The following is a 19099-nucleotide window of genomic DNA, read 5'->3' as shown; positions in this document are numbered from 1 at the left end:
CATGGAAATGAGCACGGGATTACATGGTTGGCCTGCAACATTGGACACACATGCAGAAAAGAAAGACCATATTCAACTTCACAGTGCTGCTCTTGAATCTTTGGTTTTCTGTATGGTAGATGAATCGGGCGTTTCGAGAAGCTGGAAATCACATTTTCTTGTTACAGAATGAATGAAGAAAGGGATGCTTGCTTTAGTTCTTTAAATATTCTGTTCAAATATTATTTAATATTTGAATATTCTGGAAGCAGGAAACTGGACTCTTAACAAGTCTGGTTTTTAAATTTTATTATTCTAGAAGAACAGAGGTTTGTTATCCAAGGTGGGACAGGGAATGCATGTTTTCTGGTGGATTAGGTTTGCCTTTGAATGCATTTTAAACTATTCCTTACCCAAAGTTGTCTTTCATTGTTTCTTGCACTTATTTTCATGTTATAATATGTTGTAATGTGTTAAAAGAAAAAAAAGTTTACAAAAACAGCTATAAGAGTTGTATCTGTATAAGCGTAGATGAAAGAACAAAATATACACAGCTGTTAAATGGAAATTGGGAATGATCTCTGATGGTATTAAGAAAAAAATTCTATTTTTCAGCTTTCAACAGTAGCTATATGTTACTTTTATAGTCAGAAATAAAGTTTCATAGTAAGCTATTTTCAGCAGGTTGTTGAAGGGTTGTTTTCACCATGGTAGGACTGAATCTTTGCATTGTTGTCTGTCGCTTCTGACACCTCCATTGTCTCTAGGGAGATTTGACGAACCTCGTGCATGGCAGCCACTGTTCTAAGTACAGACTGGCAAGAATCCCAGGAACCAACGCGTTCGTTGGCATCGTCAATGAAACGTGCGACTCTCTCGCCTTCTGTGCTTGTAGCATGGTGGATCGGCTCTGTCTCAACTGTCACCGGTAAAAATGCAATGGGGGCCTCTCTTTACTCCACTGTTGAATATCTGAACTGATGCCAGTCATTTTGAAGGGGCATCTGCAAAATTAACAGCACAGGGGTGTGTCCTGGAGAGGAAGAAGGTCCTGGTTATAGAGGTATTTCCAGCTGTGCGGTTTGCCGAAGAGTCATGGATTGAGACCAATTACATGTTTAAACCTTTGGTCCTAACTTTCTTTTTAACTGTCCCTTTTAATTAGCTCACAATGTCTTCTGTTTTCCTTCTTGTACATGTACAATGTAAAGTTTGTCATTGACCCTCTGCATAGTGATTTTCCTTTTGCCTTTCAGAATGGAACAAAATGAATGCGAATGTCCCTGTGAGTGCCCTCTAGAGGTCAACGAGTGCACCGGCAACCTCACCAATGCAGAGAACCGGTAAAACACACATATTACAAGAATGTGTGTAATCTCTATGTTGTACACATGCACACTGGGAGCCTCCTTTATAGATTTGTTTTGGGTTGTGGTATAAGAAGGTGATTCATTCTAATGACTTAACTGTTCACTGGGTCAGATTTCAAGCCTTAAAATGAAGTCCTCTTTCAGGTTTACATTTAAATGCTATGAAAATGTTTACAATTATATATGGTCCATGCGAAAACTGTTAGACTGTTACAGGCATTCGCTAAGAGTCTGCCATGCATTAGATGCTTTATGCACATTAAATCTCTTCGTTTTCAAATTGACCTTGTGATCAATCTGTGGGTACCTCTCGTGCACACACGCCTCCGCCTAATCTAGCATTCTTTATATTAGTGACAAATCTTAAGAACACAGTTAGATAAATTGGGGTAAATCCCTTCTGTAGAACTTAAATGAAGGAATCCTGTGTGTACTGATACACAGGTGTATGTTTAAGCATAGAAAAACATGTCGAAAGGGACCCTCCTTAAACTGTTAAATTGATTACCTCAGAAAAGAAAGATTTAGAGTGGTAAGTCAGGGAGATAACTTTCCGATTATATACATTCCTGTTTTGTGGGATATTTATGACTTCCTTTATTTATATACACATATATATCATTTCTATTGTACACAAAGATGAACAAATTGAAGCTCAGAGTGGTTAAGTGATTGGCCCAAGGTTACATCTTGTTAAGTGGCCAGGATTCAAACCCTCCTCTGTCTGATGCTATCAAGGGCCAGAGGCAGGATGAGTTTGGAATGGGGGTGGTGTTGGTCCTAACCTCCAGACTTGCTCCTGCCTAGAAACCCAAGCTGCGAGGTCCACCAGGAGCCAGTGACATACACAGCTCTTGACCCTGGCCTGCAAGATGCCCTTCACCAGTGTGTCAACAGCAGGTGCAGTCAGAGGATGGAGAGTGGGTAAGCCTTGCCCAGTGCTTGCTTTTACATCAACACGATGGCTGCGGGAGTAGAACCCAGTAAGGAATGGTGACCAGCAGCCTCGTTGAGCTTTTCCGACTGGTATTGAGCATTCTCCTTGATATTTTCAGACCCAAAAGTGATTCCTATGAGCCTTTTACCCGGCAGGTTTAATGTTGTCCAGTTTCCACTTGTTGTAGCTACTTGGCATTGGTACTGCATGTTGGTCATCTCATCTGGGGATGGGAAAGTTACTCTTGGAATAAAAGGAATGAGAGGGGACATGACCCGAAGAAGCCAGGGTGAGGGGGCAGTACTCTTGGCTTCCTGAAGCAGAACCCAGCTCTGCGTGTGACACATCATAGCTCATCAGTTCGGCTTTCTTAGAGAGCAGATAGGTTTCATGGTAGCTTTGAGAACCACCAACTACATGTCCCCTACTCCGTGTCCCTCCTCTCTGGATTGTTTGGGACCAGCCGTCATGGGGAGAGTGGCTGTGCTGGGCTAGTCAGGGTGGAAGGGGCAGCCAGTTCTACGTTTAGTGCGTGTTTTAGCAAAGAAACGGTCGGGTATCAGGTAGAAGAATTTGGGGTGTCAGGCAGTAACTCAAAATCAGCTAAATTTGAGAAACACTGCACGTATCCTTTTAGAAAGTCATGCACTTAAATATTCAAAGTTCTAAGAAATTGGCAGTAAGGAAAGCTGTTTTTCTTATCTACTATTTCCCCCAACTTATTTGACCATGTTTCCTTCCTTCTTTTTTTTTTTCTTTTAAATGACCCTACACATGGGGTCAGGCCAAAATCTAACAAACCTTGGGGCCATTTGGTCTTTTAAGATGACTTGAGATAATCCTGTACTAATCCGTGATGTGTGGATTTTGTGGTATGATCCACAGAGAGAACAGTTTTATTTCTCTCCTTTCCAAGCTGTTGAGAGACATAAAACAGCTATCCCCTGGCAGACTGTTGCTAGTCTTCTTTTATAAGGGAAGGAAACTAAAGCTCAAGGACTTACGGCCCTAGTAAGTAATGGAGCTCTTGAGAGCTGTCTGATGCCCAAGTCCATATGCTGTCCTGCCCGGCCCTGCTTCCTGCAACGCTCAGCATCGTCTTTCTGGCAGGGACTGCTTTGGTGTGCTGGATTGTGAATGGTGCATGGTGGACAGCGATGGAAAGACTCACCTGGACAAATCCTACTGTGCTCCCCAGAAGGAATGCTTCGGGGGGATCGTGGGAGCCAAAAGTCCTTATGTGGATGACATGGGAGCAATAGGTATGTTTGTTGGGAACTCGGAATATTTTGATTCTTGAATACTTTTTTTTTTTTTTTTTTTGCCTCTACACTAGGATACAACTCTTAAAAATGATCCTCTACCCTATTTTCCTGTTTCCTTTGCCAGTCGTTTTTAGTTACAAAACCAAGGCAGATAATTACCTTCAAAGCTGGCTAGATATTCTGTGCAGGGTAAGCAGCCATGTTTCCTGCCAAATTTTACAGGCCTGGAATTCGTTCCCGTAAAGCTTGTTCTGAGAAATATCAGGCCTGATTCCTGCGTGGCTGAACTGTGGGGTTGGTTTGAATGTGAGTCCCAGCTGTCAGGAGAACAGGGCCAGTGGTGGGTGGAGTGACCACTGCACGTCGGTCTCCTGCTGCAGCCTGCCCTTACAACATTTGCAAAGCCAAAGTCTTGTGGCTACAAATCAGTTCTTAAGGTGTTGGGGTCAGCAGAAGCCACAGCTATCTAATGCGGTCTGGGTAGCTTAGGGTGGGGGACAGGGCCCCTGTAGGGAGGAACATGTCTGGGATCAGGCCCCAAGACCTCAAAAATAGCACCTGCCTACCTCCGCTAAGATTTCCTCAATGTCTTTCTGGAGCTGGCACAAGGCCCTAAAGCTTACCTGGCAGGTGAGCTACTTAAACGTTTATTTTTTTTTTTAACATCTCCCCACATTAACCTGTGTATAGAAGAAGAGCTCCTCCTATGTGAGGAAGGGTCCTGAGCTCACATGTTACTCCTGACCCAGGTGAGGACACAGTTGAAGTGACCTTGTTCTAAGACATCCCTTTGTATGTCCGCCTGCAGTCTCCTGCGTGGGGTTGCAAATCGTGTTTTAAAGGGAACCCATAGGGGCGCTTGGGTGGCACAGCGGTTAAGCGTCTGCCTTCGGCTCATGGTGTGATCCCGGCGTTATGGGATCGAGCCCCACATCAGGCTCTTCCACTATGAGCCTGCTTCTTCCTCTCCCACTCCCCCTGCTTGTGTTCCCTCTCTCGCTGGCTGTCTCTCTCTCTGTCAAATAAATAAATAAAATCTTTAAAAAAATAAATAAATAAAAATAAAGGGAACCCATAAGCTTTGAAACGTGATCCTTTTTAGAGGTCATGTGATGGATCCATTGGCATTAAGGACACCAGGTACAATAAATCTGTGCTAAGAGGCTCGCGTTGCCCTCCCCTCTGTACTACATGGCTTCTCTTCCAAAAGTAGTCCACACCCAGGGAGCACGGCTTTCGGACCTGGACAGCTCATATTTAAGTGATTCTCATCTCCTCACTGGTTTTAGTGGTCCTTGCCAGGGGTGCTCTTGCTGTGCCGAGCAACCAGCATTTACATTGAGGACCAGGGATTAAAGGAAGGCCCTACTCCCATGTTCTGGTGGGTTCTCTTTGATTCCTTCAAAACTTAGGGTAGCTGCCCTCGTCTCCACCAAACCCCACCTTGCTCTGTTCCTTCCCATCTCACCCCCATCCTCACTTCCTGCCACACTTGAGAAATCATTACAAGGGACATCTGTTTGTTTATTTGAACAAAGGTGATGAGGTGGTCACATTGAACATGATTAAAAGTGCCCCCGTGGGTCCCGTGGCCGGAGGCATCATGGGCTGCATCATGGTCCTGGTCCTTGCTGTGTACGCCTACCGCCATCAGATTCATCGCCGGAGTCATCAGCACATGTCTCCTCTGGCTGCCCAAGGTGAGTTCCAGTTGAATCCAAACTCCTCCAGGGGGCAGCAGCCTCCCTCGTGTCCTCCTGAGGCTGGAAGGGTAGCAGCTGATGGCGTAAGCTGCCAAGCGCTTAAAAGAACAGCACGCTGCATTTTCCGCTTCCATGGAGTAGAATTCGCAAGTCCCCAAAGCTCCCTTTCCTCCGTTAGCCCGTGGCTCACTCTTGAGTGTCTAAACCCTGCGAGCTTCGTCTTGATTCCCCAGAAAATCCCTCGATGCTCTCTCCTCTTCCGCAGCATGAGCCTACCTCGGCCCGCGTCTGGAATAAGGCAGGCGGGGGAGCTGGGATGCTGAGTGGGGAGTTTTGTGCTTCCCTCGGCTCCGATGTACTGTCTCTGCTGTTCCAGACGGGTGAAGCAAAGATTGCCCAGGCCACGAGTGGCAAGACCGTGAATCCGTTCTGTTGCCACTGTTATTACATACTGTGAATGAACACAATTCAAAGCAATAATCACATCCCTTGAATCGTATAAGTAATTGAAGTCAGATACAACATGAATAATCTGCAATCGTGGTTTCCATACCAACAGTTAAATATGGTATCTGTGCTCGCTTCCGAGGACAAAACCGTTGAATGGCCGTCCCCGGCCTCCCTAAAAGTCCCCAGGGATATGTTAACCTGACCTTTATGGGGATAAGGCTCGCTCACCATTCTTGCTGGACTTGGTCGGGAGCTGCTTTGCTCAGCCTTGCAGCAGTACAGGCAGGTTGATGTTGGAATATTTCCCTGTGGCTGCAACCCTGATGAGGGGGAAGGAGGGAAGATCTTGGGGTAATGTGGCCTGCGTGAGTAACAGGGCTAATCACAAAGTTCCTTCCCCTTGGTAAGATTTGGGTACCAAGATTTCCCCTTGATCAGGACGTGACTATCATCCGGTGTTACCTTATGCCTGGCCTCTGATAGGGTTTCGTAACCCCATTTTATCAGTACAGTCAGCCATGGCTTTAGACCCCTTCCTTCTGTTTCAGGTACATTAGTAGAGGATTAAAAATCCATTAGCCTCTATCAACTTATTTTCTCCTTTCTTTAGAAGTTAATTTCAGGTGTCTCTCTTGATTATTCACTTGTGGTCCTCCCTTTTCTGATTCCTGCTCTCCCTCCTCCTTTAAAAAAAATAAATATTATATATATATTTAGATGGGACATCAGTTTATTGTCTTCCAAGTTTGGACTCATTCTTGATGGAATGCTGTCACCCAGCCATCAAACGGACGCTCCACAGGGTATTAAAGTGGGTGATTGTGTTTGATTAAATAGTCATGTTTCTCTCTTTTTAATGATGGGTAGAAATGTCAGTGCGTATGTCCAACCTGGAGAATGACAGAGATGAAAGGGACGATGACAGCCATGAGGACAGAGGCATCAGTGAGTATTCAAGCTGCCTCATTGTGGAATGTGCCAGCAGGAGGCTAACCCAGAATAAGCGTTCTTTCTTATATCCTTTGGGCTTATATTAGAATGTAAGAGTCTTTGACGTGACCGGAGTTTTTCCTCCCTGATTTTCCTTAGGAATAAGTGTAGGTGCTTGCTTTGTTTTAGGAAAATCTTAAAAGATTTCATGATGTTCCTTTTTGCATGAATTGCTTTGGCCTAAAACCCCTCGCCCTGCGTTTTCTTTCTCCTCCTCCGTGCTTTCCAGCGTAGTAGTATTTCAGAAAGGCAGTCATCGGGGTGTGCGTTGTTTTAATACCTCGGGGGGGAGTGTTTCTTTATCGAAATAGAGTTCCATTAGAAATACATACCTTGGCCTTCGACTCTATAGAATATATCTTCTTAATGCATGTCGGAGGCTGTAATTAGGGACCTCTCACTGCCGCTAATCCTCACAATTAAAAAAATGACTGATTCTCTCTCTCCAAAGAATAGCTCTCCCAACGTGTGAATGAGCCTACTCAGAACAAATGTACTTGATAAAATAGAGATAGTGACATCAGAGTGACTAACTGTCCTTGCTTCCCGCAGTCAGCAATACTCGGTTTATAGCTGCGGTCATCGAACGACACGCACACAGCCCAGAAAGGAGGCGTCGCTACTGGGGTCGATCGGGAACAGAAAGCGATCATGGTAAGGTCTAGTTTCTTCTGAGGAACCCGGTGGGCTCCCGTGGGCCGGTGCTCACACCCACACTTCTCCCTCCTGTTCTGTGCTCAAATTAATTACTCTGGCATAGTTTTCCACAAGACACATTCCGACATGGCCAAGGGCAGTTCTGATTATGTCTCGGCACTCCCAGGCATAAGTGAGAGGACCTCTGGGCGCACAGATTGCTTTCTAGGTCTTCTGCATGCCTAAGGATTCACATTGTCTAAACGGAGCCTGCTTACCACTCCGCTTGATCCTTGGTGTTGTTAGCTGGCAAACACCAGCATCCTCAAGGGCACTCTCAGTCACATATACTTGGGACATGGCGGGAGTCCATGCTTCCTTCTGGCATTCCCCAGCCTTGCCTGGAAGTTCAGGGAAGGCTTCACCAAGCAGACAACAATTTGCACTGGGCCTAAAGGGTGGTGAAAGAAAAGTTGGGGGCAAAGGATATGAGCAGCGAAGGGACTGGTGTATAGAGTGAGTCACAGTGGTTGTAGATGGTGGCTCTGAGATGCTCAGAAAGGGTAGGGGCTGGACTGGGAAGAGACACCAAGCCTGAGCGGGCTGTCAGTTAAGTCCACAAGCTGTACCGAAGACTTGGGGCCACCACCCAGCTTCTTACCTTGCCAGGGTTCGTATGGCTTGGTGTCATAGAGAACAGCGGACATGTTGGAGTGGCAGGAGTGTGGGGCCTTTCCTGTAATTGGAAGATCTTTTTATTTTTCGTAGGGTGGTTTAATTTTCCAGAAATTTTTTTCTTCCCAGAATCAGGTCTTTTTTAAATGCATAGATAATGCATTATTTTAATTCTTCTTCCTCCACATCTACCCTGGGGCGGGGGGGAGGGCAGGGAAGGATGTCTTCAATCAGTGAGCTTCCACCTCTGTGCTAAAAAAATGCAGGAGTGGGTACTCATCAAGGCAGCCAGTGCTGCCTTTTATATGAGAGCCAGGGATTCAGGCTCCCTTTGGAAAACAGGAGAAGCCAAAACTCTGATTTGTAAATTGGAGGCTCCTAATTTGGGCTTCGAATGACATTGTTCCCACCAACTCAGTAGAAACTTCAGGTTTCTATGGAGAGTCAAAGCACAATGTAAATTTTTCAGTTTCTTTGACTTTCTGCTTTTTTTTTTTCCCTAAAAACCTTTGAACCTGCATAAATTCATTCTGCCAGGCAGTTCTGTGCCTCTTCTCCTTTGAATAATAAAACAGGTTTGAGGCTACTAAAGTTCAACAGAAATAATTTCTTATTCAGCAGAAATACTGAATCCTTTCTCTCTCTCTCTCTCTCTCTCTCTCTCTCCCCGGATAGAAATCGCTTCCATACGGAATTGGAATTCTGAGTGACATTTGCGATGTTCGGTTAGCTCTCCCATTGTCTTAGGAAAATGGCATATGAAGCAACAGCTTAGATAAAAGGAGGAGTGCAGTGTCAGTCTCTGAAAGCTGAGGAATCTAGCTAAGGGCTTGCTTGCTTTCATTTTTCACAATAATTGGATCCCCGTTATCCCGAAGGAATGAAAAATAGTTTCTCATGCAGACAGAATGCAGTGCCAAAAAAACGGAAGGCATTGGCACGCCCCCTAATTCCAAATGCACCACAAAATCAGTAGCCTTGAACTGCATGTTGTCATATCCCTGAGCCTGTACGGTGGGTCACTAAAAGTGGCGGCATCCAGTGCCCGTGCCCCTGTGATGCCAAGAATAAGCCGCAGGTCCACGTTATGACCAGGAAATCTAATTGAATCGTTTCGTCAGCGCGCGTCTTCCTCAGCTCTGTTCTGTTACTTGGTGAATGTACTGGGCACCTGCTCTTTGCTCCGCCCGTGGAGGGACCTGGTGAAGGGGCGGCCTCGTTTCTGTGTGGGGGAGCTTACCAGATAGGGTCAAGCACAGGTGCCTGGGAGCCCCCGTCCCCCTCTTTGCAGGTTATGATATCTTAGTGAGGCTACCTGGGACCTTAGTGTCCTACTGATAAAAATGGGAGGAGAAATTTCTCCCTGGTGACGTTGTAAGCATTAAATGCGATACCCTATGGCCGGCATGTTGAGCTCAGGGCTGACCTCCCCACCTCCATACCCACTCTGCCCTCAAGGAATTTACAGTCTAGCAGGAAACTGTAACTGCATGCGTGTATTCGTAAGACTGATAAAAGGCTGAATATGACAGCGTCCTTAAAGGCCCAGAACAAAGAAGATAGAGAGATAGTTCACTTTTATCTGCATGTAAATCATGGACTTCTCCTGGGGGGAAGGTGGCATTGGCGCTGGCCCTTGAACTGGTAAAATCCCAGCCCCATGGTTCTTTGCAATCCAATGAGCGTGTTTCCACATGAGTCCTTCCGTCTGATACACGAAAGGGAAACTCAAAAGAATAAAATACATAAATATGTAAGTACTGAACAGACTAGACTTTCATGGTATGGTTTAGAATTGTGATATTCCTAGAATTAAAACCGAACGTGACCAAGCCAAACTTGGGAGACTTCAAGCTGCATTTTTATTTAGAAATATAGTTGACTCTTGAACATTGTGGGCATAAGGGGCACCGACCCCCGCCCCTGGCACAGTGAAAAATCTGCATCAGACTTCTGACTCCCCAAATACTTAACAACTAATAGTCTACTGTTGACCGGAAGCCTTATCAGTAACATAAACAGTGGATTAAGACACTTTTTGTATGTTACACATATTATATACTATATTCTTATAACAAAGTAAGCTAGAGAAAAGAATATGTTAAAAAAAATCGTAAGAGAAAAATGCATTTACAGTACTGTCCTGTATTTGTGGAAAACCGGCCTCTAAGTGGACCCACATAGTTCAAACCCCTGTTGTTCAAGGGTCTGTGGTAGTTAATGTGGCCAAGAGAGTTTTGTGTTTCAAAGGAATTTTATTTTCATTTTTCAATCTTAAAAAAACTACTCAAAATAGGAATAGTTCTTGAAATTGACAAAGAATTTTGTCAGTATTCGAAGACCACTTAGAATGATTGTTTTTCAGCACTTGACTATTTATTGTTACTCTCACAAGTAGTGATTAAAAAAATTACTCCCTACTGATGCTTTTAATCTATATATGCTCCACCCATTATCGCTCCTGAAAATAGCATGTTCTAATCATCAACTGGCTTATTTTTAAGTTAAAAACCACCAGTGTATATTTGTTCTTTGTGAATTCGTGTGTTGGTTACTATCTCACTGGAAACGTTATGCAAATATATATTAAGCCACATTTTTTCTTTGTAAAAGAGAAATTTCCTCCTAGTGAAGCAAATTCCAAAAAGCTTAAAAGGCAAATGCTGAGCCTTTTTGTCAAATGTGTCAAAAGTACACAGTGCACCGTGAGACCGTTTTCTAAAGGTGCACAGATATTCTCCTGCAGTTACTCTCTGTGACCACAAGGTGGAGAGTGAGTCGTCGTCCCCCACGCCTTCCCCCAGAAGGACCTAACATCCCTAACCATCAAGAGAGGTTTCTCAGGAACCATCAGCTAAATATGTAAGCAGGATACTAAAGAGCCACAGCCTAATCTTGACTCTTCTGTTCTTAACGCCTGGCCTCCTTTCTGAAGCCTACTTTTTGCTTGAGGTCATCTTTGCAAAGACTTGACTGTGTATAGGTTTGGGTAGTAATCTTTCCTTTGAAAGTGTTTGCTGATACCCTTTGTGTTTTCAATAGTGCTTCCCCCTCCATGAGTCAGACTGAGTCTGTCTTATTCATCACTGTTCCCAGCACTCAACAGAATTGCCTGGTGCTAAGTAAACACTCCATTTGTTAAGTGAGAGCATGTGTTTGGATTTTTCCTCCTTCTCCACAGCTTGCTATCCCTCCCTCCAGATTTTCATTAATTACTGAGATAAGAGGAAGCCTGAGTAAGTTACAGAGGGGTTGAGCAATGTCCCCAGAGCAAGTGGTTCACTTTGGAAGAGCCTCTGCTGGGGAGGTTCCCATCAGAAAGCAAGAACAGGAGAAATGGGGGTGCCCCTGAGTGGCTTTGGGAACAGCTCTACCATCAAAACCACCTGAGCCTGTGACCAGCCAGGTTGAAGGCATCCCTGGACTCTTAAGTTGGAAGCCCTGGGCAGGGCCCAGTGAGTCCTGGATTGTCTTCATTATTCGGTGAGCCTGGGAAATGTCACAGCAGAGAAAACCACAGATAACTCAAAAAATTAATGCCATTGCTTTGGGAGCACAGTAATGTGATTTTGAAAAATGAGGTGCCTGCTTTCTGTGAGGCATTGTGTTGAGTATTCCGAGTACAGAGATAAGAATTTGCTAATGGACAAGACAGCCCTGAAGTTTATTATATAGTAAAAATCTAAGAGAGATGTGCACAGAATGCCATTTAACTCGCAGAAGGGGCATCCGACCGCATGCGGGCTGAAGGCTGGGGTTGGACTGCTTCCCAGAGAAGACCTTTAAAAGCTGAAGCATGAAGCACAATAGCCAGACGAGGGAGGGTAGGAGGGGGAGCCCGGCAGAAGGCCTGTCACGAATGTGCAAATGAGTTAACAGTTACCATGGGTGCTTGTAAATGAGTAGAGATGGGAAGCCATTCAGGATATGCTTGGAGGCAAGATAAAGACAGCCCAGCGCTAAAGGCTGGCCAACAATAATCAACAAAGACACCAAGATTTTGCCGAAAGTGTAGTTTCTCCTCAAGTTCCCTACGGGTAAAGCACATGGCAGCATAAGCACACACAGCACTTTTTACCTGGGCTTTCGGAGCCTGCCGTCCGGTCTTACGTTCCACACTGAGCACTGCCCAAGCTGAGAAACTCACTAGGGCTCCTGATGCTTGCTCTTGAGGAAAGGCATCACTGTTCCCCCAGCCCCAGAACCTAGAAACCTCAGTCTTATCCAAGGATGCCAACCCGCCTGGCATCTTCACCAGGCAAGTCCATTTGGCCACCAAATTCAGCCTACTCTGCACTCCAGTGGTCTCTTGAAGCCAGCCCCTTGCTCTTCTTAACACCGCTGCTGTCCCTTCAGGTCCTCATCATCTGCTGGGCCAGTACGCCACCCTCCTATCCTCTGAGCCTCTGATCCCTCCTTCCTTCTGTCCAGCCTCCTTCTTGCCACAAGGGATCCTCTTCAAGCACCTTATGTCATTGCCACTCCTCCACCCCCTTGCCTGTTATCCTAAATCCCAACTCTAGCTCCACCAGCCTTCTTGATCTGGTCTGAGCCCTCATGTCTAGCAGTGTCTCCTGTGTCTTTCTCCCCCATACCGAGCTTTTTATCATCCCCCAAGCCCACCAGAGATTTTCAGGCTACTGTGTCTTTGTATTTGCTTACCCCCTGGCCTGCAGTGCCTTTCCACCCCTCTCTACCTAATGAACACCTTCTCTCCCATGAGGGCTACCTAAGTGTCCTCCTCAGGTATCCTAAGCCAAGCTAACCAGCTTTGGTATTCCTTTCGGTATGCCTCAGTTTTAACACCTGTTTTCCCTTCTTGAGGGCTTCTCAGGAGCTGGGGCCTCACCTTTACCCCTTTTTCTGGTGAGCGCCCCCCAACCTGGCACCAAGAAGACTCTCCGTGATGGTAGACCTGAATGTCCATGAACTCCTCCTCTTCTGTGCTGACTTCTCATGGTCAACACTCCTGTGTTTCTGGCTAGACATCTCCACAGACTCTCAAGTCAAGATGTCTAAAACAAAACTCATCTTCATTCCTGAGACTGGGGATCTCCGAGTCTTAGCATCCTGACTCCAAGGCACAGTCCCTTTAACTGCCCTTCAGCACCCCCACCACCCCCTCACTTGTAAGAGCTTACCAACTTCTCTTGTTTCCGCTCCTGAGATACTTTTAAATCTGTCCAATCCTGTACCCCTAGTTGTAATTCCTCGTCTCTCATCTGGGCTGTCAGAATAACCTCTGAACTGTCCCCCTCTCTCTCCTTTTTATTCATAAAAAAAAGCTGGCATCAGAACTCTCTTTGAAACACAGAAACTATCATGCTATTTTTTTCAGTCTGCTTAAAATGTTCTGTTGTTTCTCCATTTTCTCTGCTTTGACACGGCCTTTATAATAAGACTGTAACTCCCTTTTCCACCTCCCTCCTGCCACGTTCTCCAGCTGTCTGCTAGCACCCGCCCTAGCCACATGGTGCAGGAATGGCCTTGGGGTTCCACACCCCTGTGGCTGTGCTCCTCTGTCTCCTTCCTCCTAGCCACCTACCAAACTCCTGCACATCCTTTAAAGCCCAACTAAAATAGGAGTTTTTCCGTGAAGCTTTCTCATTCTTCCAGCGGAATTAGTTATTCGGTGTTCTAGATTTCGGTTCTACCTCAGCTATGGCACTTACCGTTGTCCGCGGTTATATAAATCTAGCTTCACAAAGATGTGTCTCGTGTTCGGTTGTGAAATCCTCAAGGAAGAGAAACATCTCTTACTCAGGTTTCATCGTCTCCCCCGTCTGGCCCCATAATGGTTTCCTATCAATGAATAGTTGGGCAGATCCGTGCTTGTATTGGCTTTATTTTTCAAGCACTAGCTATTAAGCACCTTGTACAAGGACCGGGTTTTCACCTTGGTGTCTCCTGCAATGCCTGACACAGTGTCTTGTACATAGTAGGTGCGCAATAAATATTCGTTGAGTTGGACTGGCTTAAATAATTCTGTCATTTGAGAAATGTTTCATTGAGGACAGAGAATTGCCTTTCTCATTTTTGCACAGAGCATACATTTTCAACCACGAACTATTCCTGCTTGGCTGTATGCAAGCACATCAATTTTGCAGCCACAAATGTGACTAGCGCTACGCACGGGTGAGCGCTGATTGATGCTAACGGTAGATGCAGTGGAAATATTAATGAGCTGCCACTTCTCAAAATTTTTAAAGGGGATTTTTGCAATATTTAAAAACATGCCAGGGTTCTTGGAATGGAATCCTTTGATCAGCAAGGGCGTTTTCTTTTGAAACATGTATTACTTAGAATACCGAAAGAAATTAATCTTTAAATACGAGGAGCCAGCTTACACAGAGAATAGTTGATTCCTTTGCTGGATGCCATGGGTCTATGTGGAGTTAGTATTTCATGGGGTGGAACTCTGGGCAAGTTCATTAACCTCTCTGATCGTCCCCTCCCTCACCTGTAAAATGGATGTTAAACCACATGCCTTGTTGGTGTGTGGGAGCCCCAGGACACTGGCATCTGCCGTGGAGCAGGTGTGTGGGTGATGGCGGCCATTGTTTTTGCTCTCACTGTGTTGCAATGTCACATTCAGGCCTGTCCAAGCCCTGTTCCCCCCAACTCGATCCAAGTCCCGTTAAGACTTTTTGTTGTTGTTGGAGCTGCCTTTTTTTTTCTTTAAAATAAAATTAACAGTCCTAATGTTAATCTCCGGGAAAGGTGTAGGAGGATCGCTCCCAAATGTCAGTGGTAGTTATCTATGGATCAGAGACGATGTGCGGTGATTTTAGTTTTTGTTTTGTTGATTTGGGGATTTGGGAAAAGTCTGCTTGTATATTTTTTTTCTTATCTGTGCTCTCTCAGGTGTCTAAAACCGTTATGGTTTTATTGTGTAATTGTGGAAAAAGAATAGCTCATAAAAGATGTCTGTAGAAATAAGTCACTTGAACATCTGCTGGCAACCTGCAGACGTTTACAGCCCGGTAACACAAAGATAGGAACATCTCCCAGTGCCCCAGAAATCTGATGTCACATCTCCCTGCGTCTGGAAGCTCTCAGCTGCCTGTTCTGTTCCTTTTCTAGGTTACAGTACCATGAGCCCGCAGGAAGACAGTGAAAATCCCCCGTGCAACAATGACCCCTTGTCAGCGGGGGTCGACGTGGGAAACCACGATGAGGACTTGGATCTGGACACCCCACCCCAGACTGCCGCCCTACTAAGTCACAAGTTCCACCACCCCCGCCCCCACCACCCCACGCTGCACCACAGCCACCACTTACAGGCGGCCGTGACAGTACACACTGTCGACGCGGAATGCTAACACTCCCCTCACCTCCGCGAGAAGATGGAATCTGGGAGGTACAGAATGTTCTGGAGGGGAAGAAGAGCCAGCATCAGAGACTCCACTGCAAGAGGCCCCTTGTGTGTGTGTGTGTGTGTGTGTGTGTGTGTGTGTGTGTGTGTGAGCGAGCTTTGTCCAGAGTGATTGACCTTTCCTGCCCGTTCACGTGTTTCAAAAGGAGCGACAACAACAAACTCACGGGAGAATGCAAGGCTGGCTCCGAAACGCAGGGGAAGGAAGCCTGATTAATGAACCTGCCATCGTACTAAGGGAATGGAATAGAAGGCAAACCTCCAAACAGAGACGAAACCTGTAAATGAAACATGGGGAACCTTCGTTAAGCTGAGCCAGAGGAATGTTCCAAGGAGCCAGAAACATTCGGCTGTCCTTAACTGGAAGAGAGAGAAATGTGCCCAGCCGGAGACGGGGCGCGAGGCACATCCAGAGAGAAACGTGAGCTTCGAAGACTCCGCCAGGTTTCGTGGCGGTCCCTAGACACCGCAGTTGCTCTCTGGAACTCCTGTTGGGCCCTAAATGATGCATCTCAAAATTTCTAAGTAAAGGATTATTTTTCTACTATTTATTGAACTTTCAAACATTCTCAAACTTTGGGGGAAAGAAAAGGAAACACATGAGAAATTTTCAGCAGTCATGCCTAGCCTTTTTGTGTGTGACGAATGGTTCTTGGACTAAGAAGTTGTTATTTAACAGACACCATCCCACTGCCCCAGTCCACAAGATGGGAAAATGAAGAAATCTCTCTCTCCAACCTGTTTACATGCCTTTTCTTTAGAAGATCGTTTTATGGGAACACTCTTTATTTGTAATGCAGTATTCTTTCTCTGTGTTTGACAGAGGTGGGGAGGACAGAGGAATCCAAAATGCTTACGGAAGGTTTAATGTTTCTTTCTAACTCCTTTCCACTCCCTGTACAATGCTTTTCTTAGATTTCTACAAAACTTAATATTACAACCCCGGCCTTTCAGCTAAGGGAGAGATGGATTTCTTCTCCTTGCGTTAGAGACTATAAATTTTTAAACGTCGCATTCTGATTGTGAGAACAGTGAGTACCTAAAGGAAGATGTTCTGAAGATTCACGGTTGGTTCTTAAAGATTTCTTCGGATATCCTAGTTCAAAGCTGCTGCCAGTTATCCAAGAAGTTACCCACCAGACCGCTTCGTGGCGTATGCAGAGATTAATAAAATCTGGCTAATATAACATGGGGCATTGTAATTTTGAAGTAGTGTTCTAATTACAGTGATGTATTTTAGATTCACATTTTGTGATTCAAATATGTTATAAAGACATTCTTGCACCGTGTGTGTGGTAAAACTCCGTTTATATGTAGTTGGAAAAAAAATTCACTGAATAACGTTTTAATGATAGGGTATTAATGACATAATGTAAAAAAAAAAAAAACAATTGGTTCTTCAGCAGTACGGAAAGTAAACTATGTGCGTGCTATCAGGAAACCCCTTCCTACTGTGTATAAATTTGCAGTCTAGTGAAATAAACTGTATGAACGGACAGCTTTAGTGTTCATAGTGATTGTTAACGTCCGCCTTCTTGCGCCTCCAGGCAAATTACATCCACTTTGTAACGAGCAGATCAGTCACTAAACTGAAAGTAGGCCTCCCCTCGATGCTGCCGTCCACTTCGGGGGTTTCTGGACATCTGGAATATGCAAAACATTTAAGAAAATAATGGGATAAAATTAAAAGTCAATGTTAAAAAATGTGTGGGGGCCCACCCCCCTCACTGAGCATCTGCGTTCATGTCAATAATAAAGAGATGGTTGTTCTCGAATTCCTGGAGAGAAGGGGTGACTTTCCTGTCTTTCCAGAAAGTTAAACCTCTCCGTGAGATACCAGTATGTTTCCTGAAGTTGAGGACCTTTGTGTGATGACACTAGCTTCTTGATGGGGGGAAACTTGGGGTTTTCGAGAAAAGAATCACAAAACAGAGCTTAATAAAATAACGTTAAAGCCTACTCAAATGTAGGAACAGAAATGCATCTTGTGTCTCTTGTGATAAATATCTCCCCTGTCCGGAACTTCAGGGGACAGTAATCGAATGCTTCTACCTGAAAAGGAACCAGAACTGTTGCTTTACAGCCCCTGGAGAACATGGCACACAGATTTGCAAGGTTTTATCCTCCGAAGTTCCCTTTCGTCTTCTCCCCCAAGTGTTGTTTCGACATTTGTGGTTCATGGTCTTGTTTTAAAGGACGGTTCCGTTTTTGGAAATTTCTATCATGGCGACCTCTATTGGTGGCTCTTGCCCCTTAGGTAATGTTGCTTGTTAAACACGAGTGGCCGCTGGAATCCGGGAGGGAGGTCCTAGCAATGCCTTCTCGTTCCCTAAGGTCCTCTTAATGCCTGTAACCGACGCTCCCATCAGCGTTAACAAGTTTCAGCAGCCGAAGCTGCTCCAGGTCACTTGGTGGCTAGAAAAGGGGAATTCCTATTCGTGGCCCAAACAGAACAGGGTTCAGACCCATCGAGCTCTCAGGTACGCGCTCATCTGCTTTTCTGACATTTATTTTAGACATTTTGGAAAGCGTCGTTTTTCTTCCTCTGCCTTTTGATTGAATTTGAATGCTCAACCCTTATTAATATCTTCATTTGAAAAGTGTCAGGGATGCCTGGATGGCTCCGTTGGTTAAGCGTCTGCCTTTGGCTCCGGTCATAATCCTGGGGTCCTGGGATCGATCCCCACATCGGGCTCCCTGCTCAGCAGGGAGCTTGCTTCTCCCTCTCCCTCTGCTGCTCTCCCTGCTTGTGTTCTCTCTCTCTCTCTGACAAAAATCTTTAAAAAGAAAACGAAAAAAATGTCAAATTTACTCAGGTTTATTTTGCACGTCAGAAGGACTGGTATGCAGGAAGAAATCCTGGAAGATGACTTAAGCTGGTTTCCCTGTGGTGATGGACTGCTCTAATGATTACTCTTCCAAAAAAAAAATCTGGTAGAATAATCAAAATGGATTAGCCCAGTCTTATCTGTGCCATCTTCGGTCTGTTTCTGAAGAGAGGAGTGCGACTTTCCTGGCTGAAATACAATGCCATATTCAGAATTTCGTCTGACTTCTCAGTAAAGAATATTAAGTCGGAAGATCTATTTCAATGGCTGTGATAAGCATAAGATGCTCTATTAGCTAAGGTGTTTATCATCAATATAGATAGATCTGTAGACATTTGAAGTTGTTTAGGCTTTCCTCTAACCTCCTTCGTTGTCCTACACAGCTAATTAGGGCCTCTTCCCCCTTTATGTTAGTGTTTCCTAACCTTTTTAAAAACTCATGACTGCCCCCCTCCTCCGGAGAAAATTCACCCTTACAAGAAGTTAAATACTAGTAGATAAGATTTTGTTGGATGGGATGGAGATTTGGAAGGCTACCGACCATTGTAATAATCTCTTTTCCTCCCCCAAGAACCCATTTCTTGATGTGATCTATATCTTTGTTCGTGCTGTGTGTGTGTATGTGTGTGTGGTTTCATTTTTCCCCCAGTTTTATTGAGGTTTAATTGACCTAAAAAATTTGTACGATACTGGGGTGCCTGGGTGGCTCAGTTTGTTAAACGTCCAACTCTTGGTTTCTGCTCAGGTCATGATCTCTGGTTCAGGCTCCATACTCAGCACGTAGTCTGCTTGACATTTTTTCTGCCTCCCCCTGCTCCCATTCATATTCTCTCCCTCTCTCTCTCTCTCTCTCTCTCTCAAATAAGATCTTTAAAATTGTAAGATATTTAA

The 19099-nt window shown here is 45.0% G+C and overlaps 1 protein-coding gene across 1 annotated transcript in view; it reads left to right on the top strand.

Moving 5' to 3' along the window:
- Window positions 1-16876, top strand: part of CACHD1 (cache domain containing 1) — a 198828-nt gene extending 181952 nt beyond the window's left edge. Inside the window, exons 20-27 of the mRNA XM_040627205.1 lie at window positions 747-907; window positions 1236-1322; window positions 2157-2273; window positions 3397-3548; window positions 5090-5251; window positions 6572-6649; window positions 7247-7348; window positions 15089-16876. Of these exons, the coding sequence (XP_040483139.1) occupies window positions 747-907; window positions 1236-1322; window positions 2157-2273; window positions 3397-3548; window positions 5090-5251; window positions 6572-6649; window positions 7247-7348; window positions 15089-15327 (1098 nt within the window). The 3' untranslated portion in view covers window positions 15328-16876. The remainder of the gene's footprint in view (window positions 1-746; window positions 908-1235; window positions 1323-2156; window positions 2274-3396; window positions 3549-5089; window positions 5252-6571; window positions 6650-7246; window positions 7349-15088) is intronic.
- Window positions 16877-19099: the final 2223 nt, after the last annotated feature.

The sequence above is a fragment of the Ursus maritimus genome, unplaced genomic scaffold, assembly GCF_017311325.1.
Source record: "Ursus maritimus isolate PB19 unplaced genomic scaffold, ASM1731132v1 scaffold_12, whole genome shotgun sequence".
NCBI classification, from domain to species: domain Eukaryota; kingdom Metazoa; phylum Chordata; class Mammalia; order Carnivora; family Ursidae; genus Ursus; species Ursus maritimus.
Note: the sequence above shows the minus strand (reverse complement) of the source record. Positions and strands in the feature narration are given on the sequence as shown.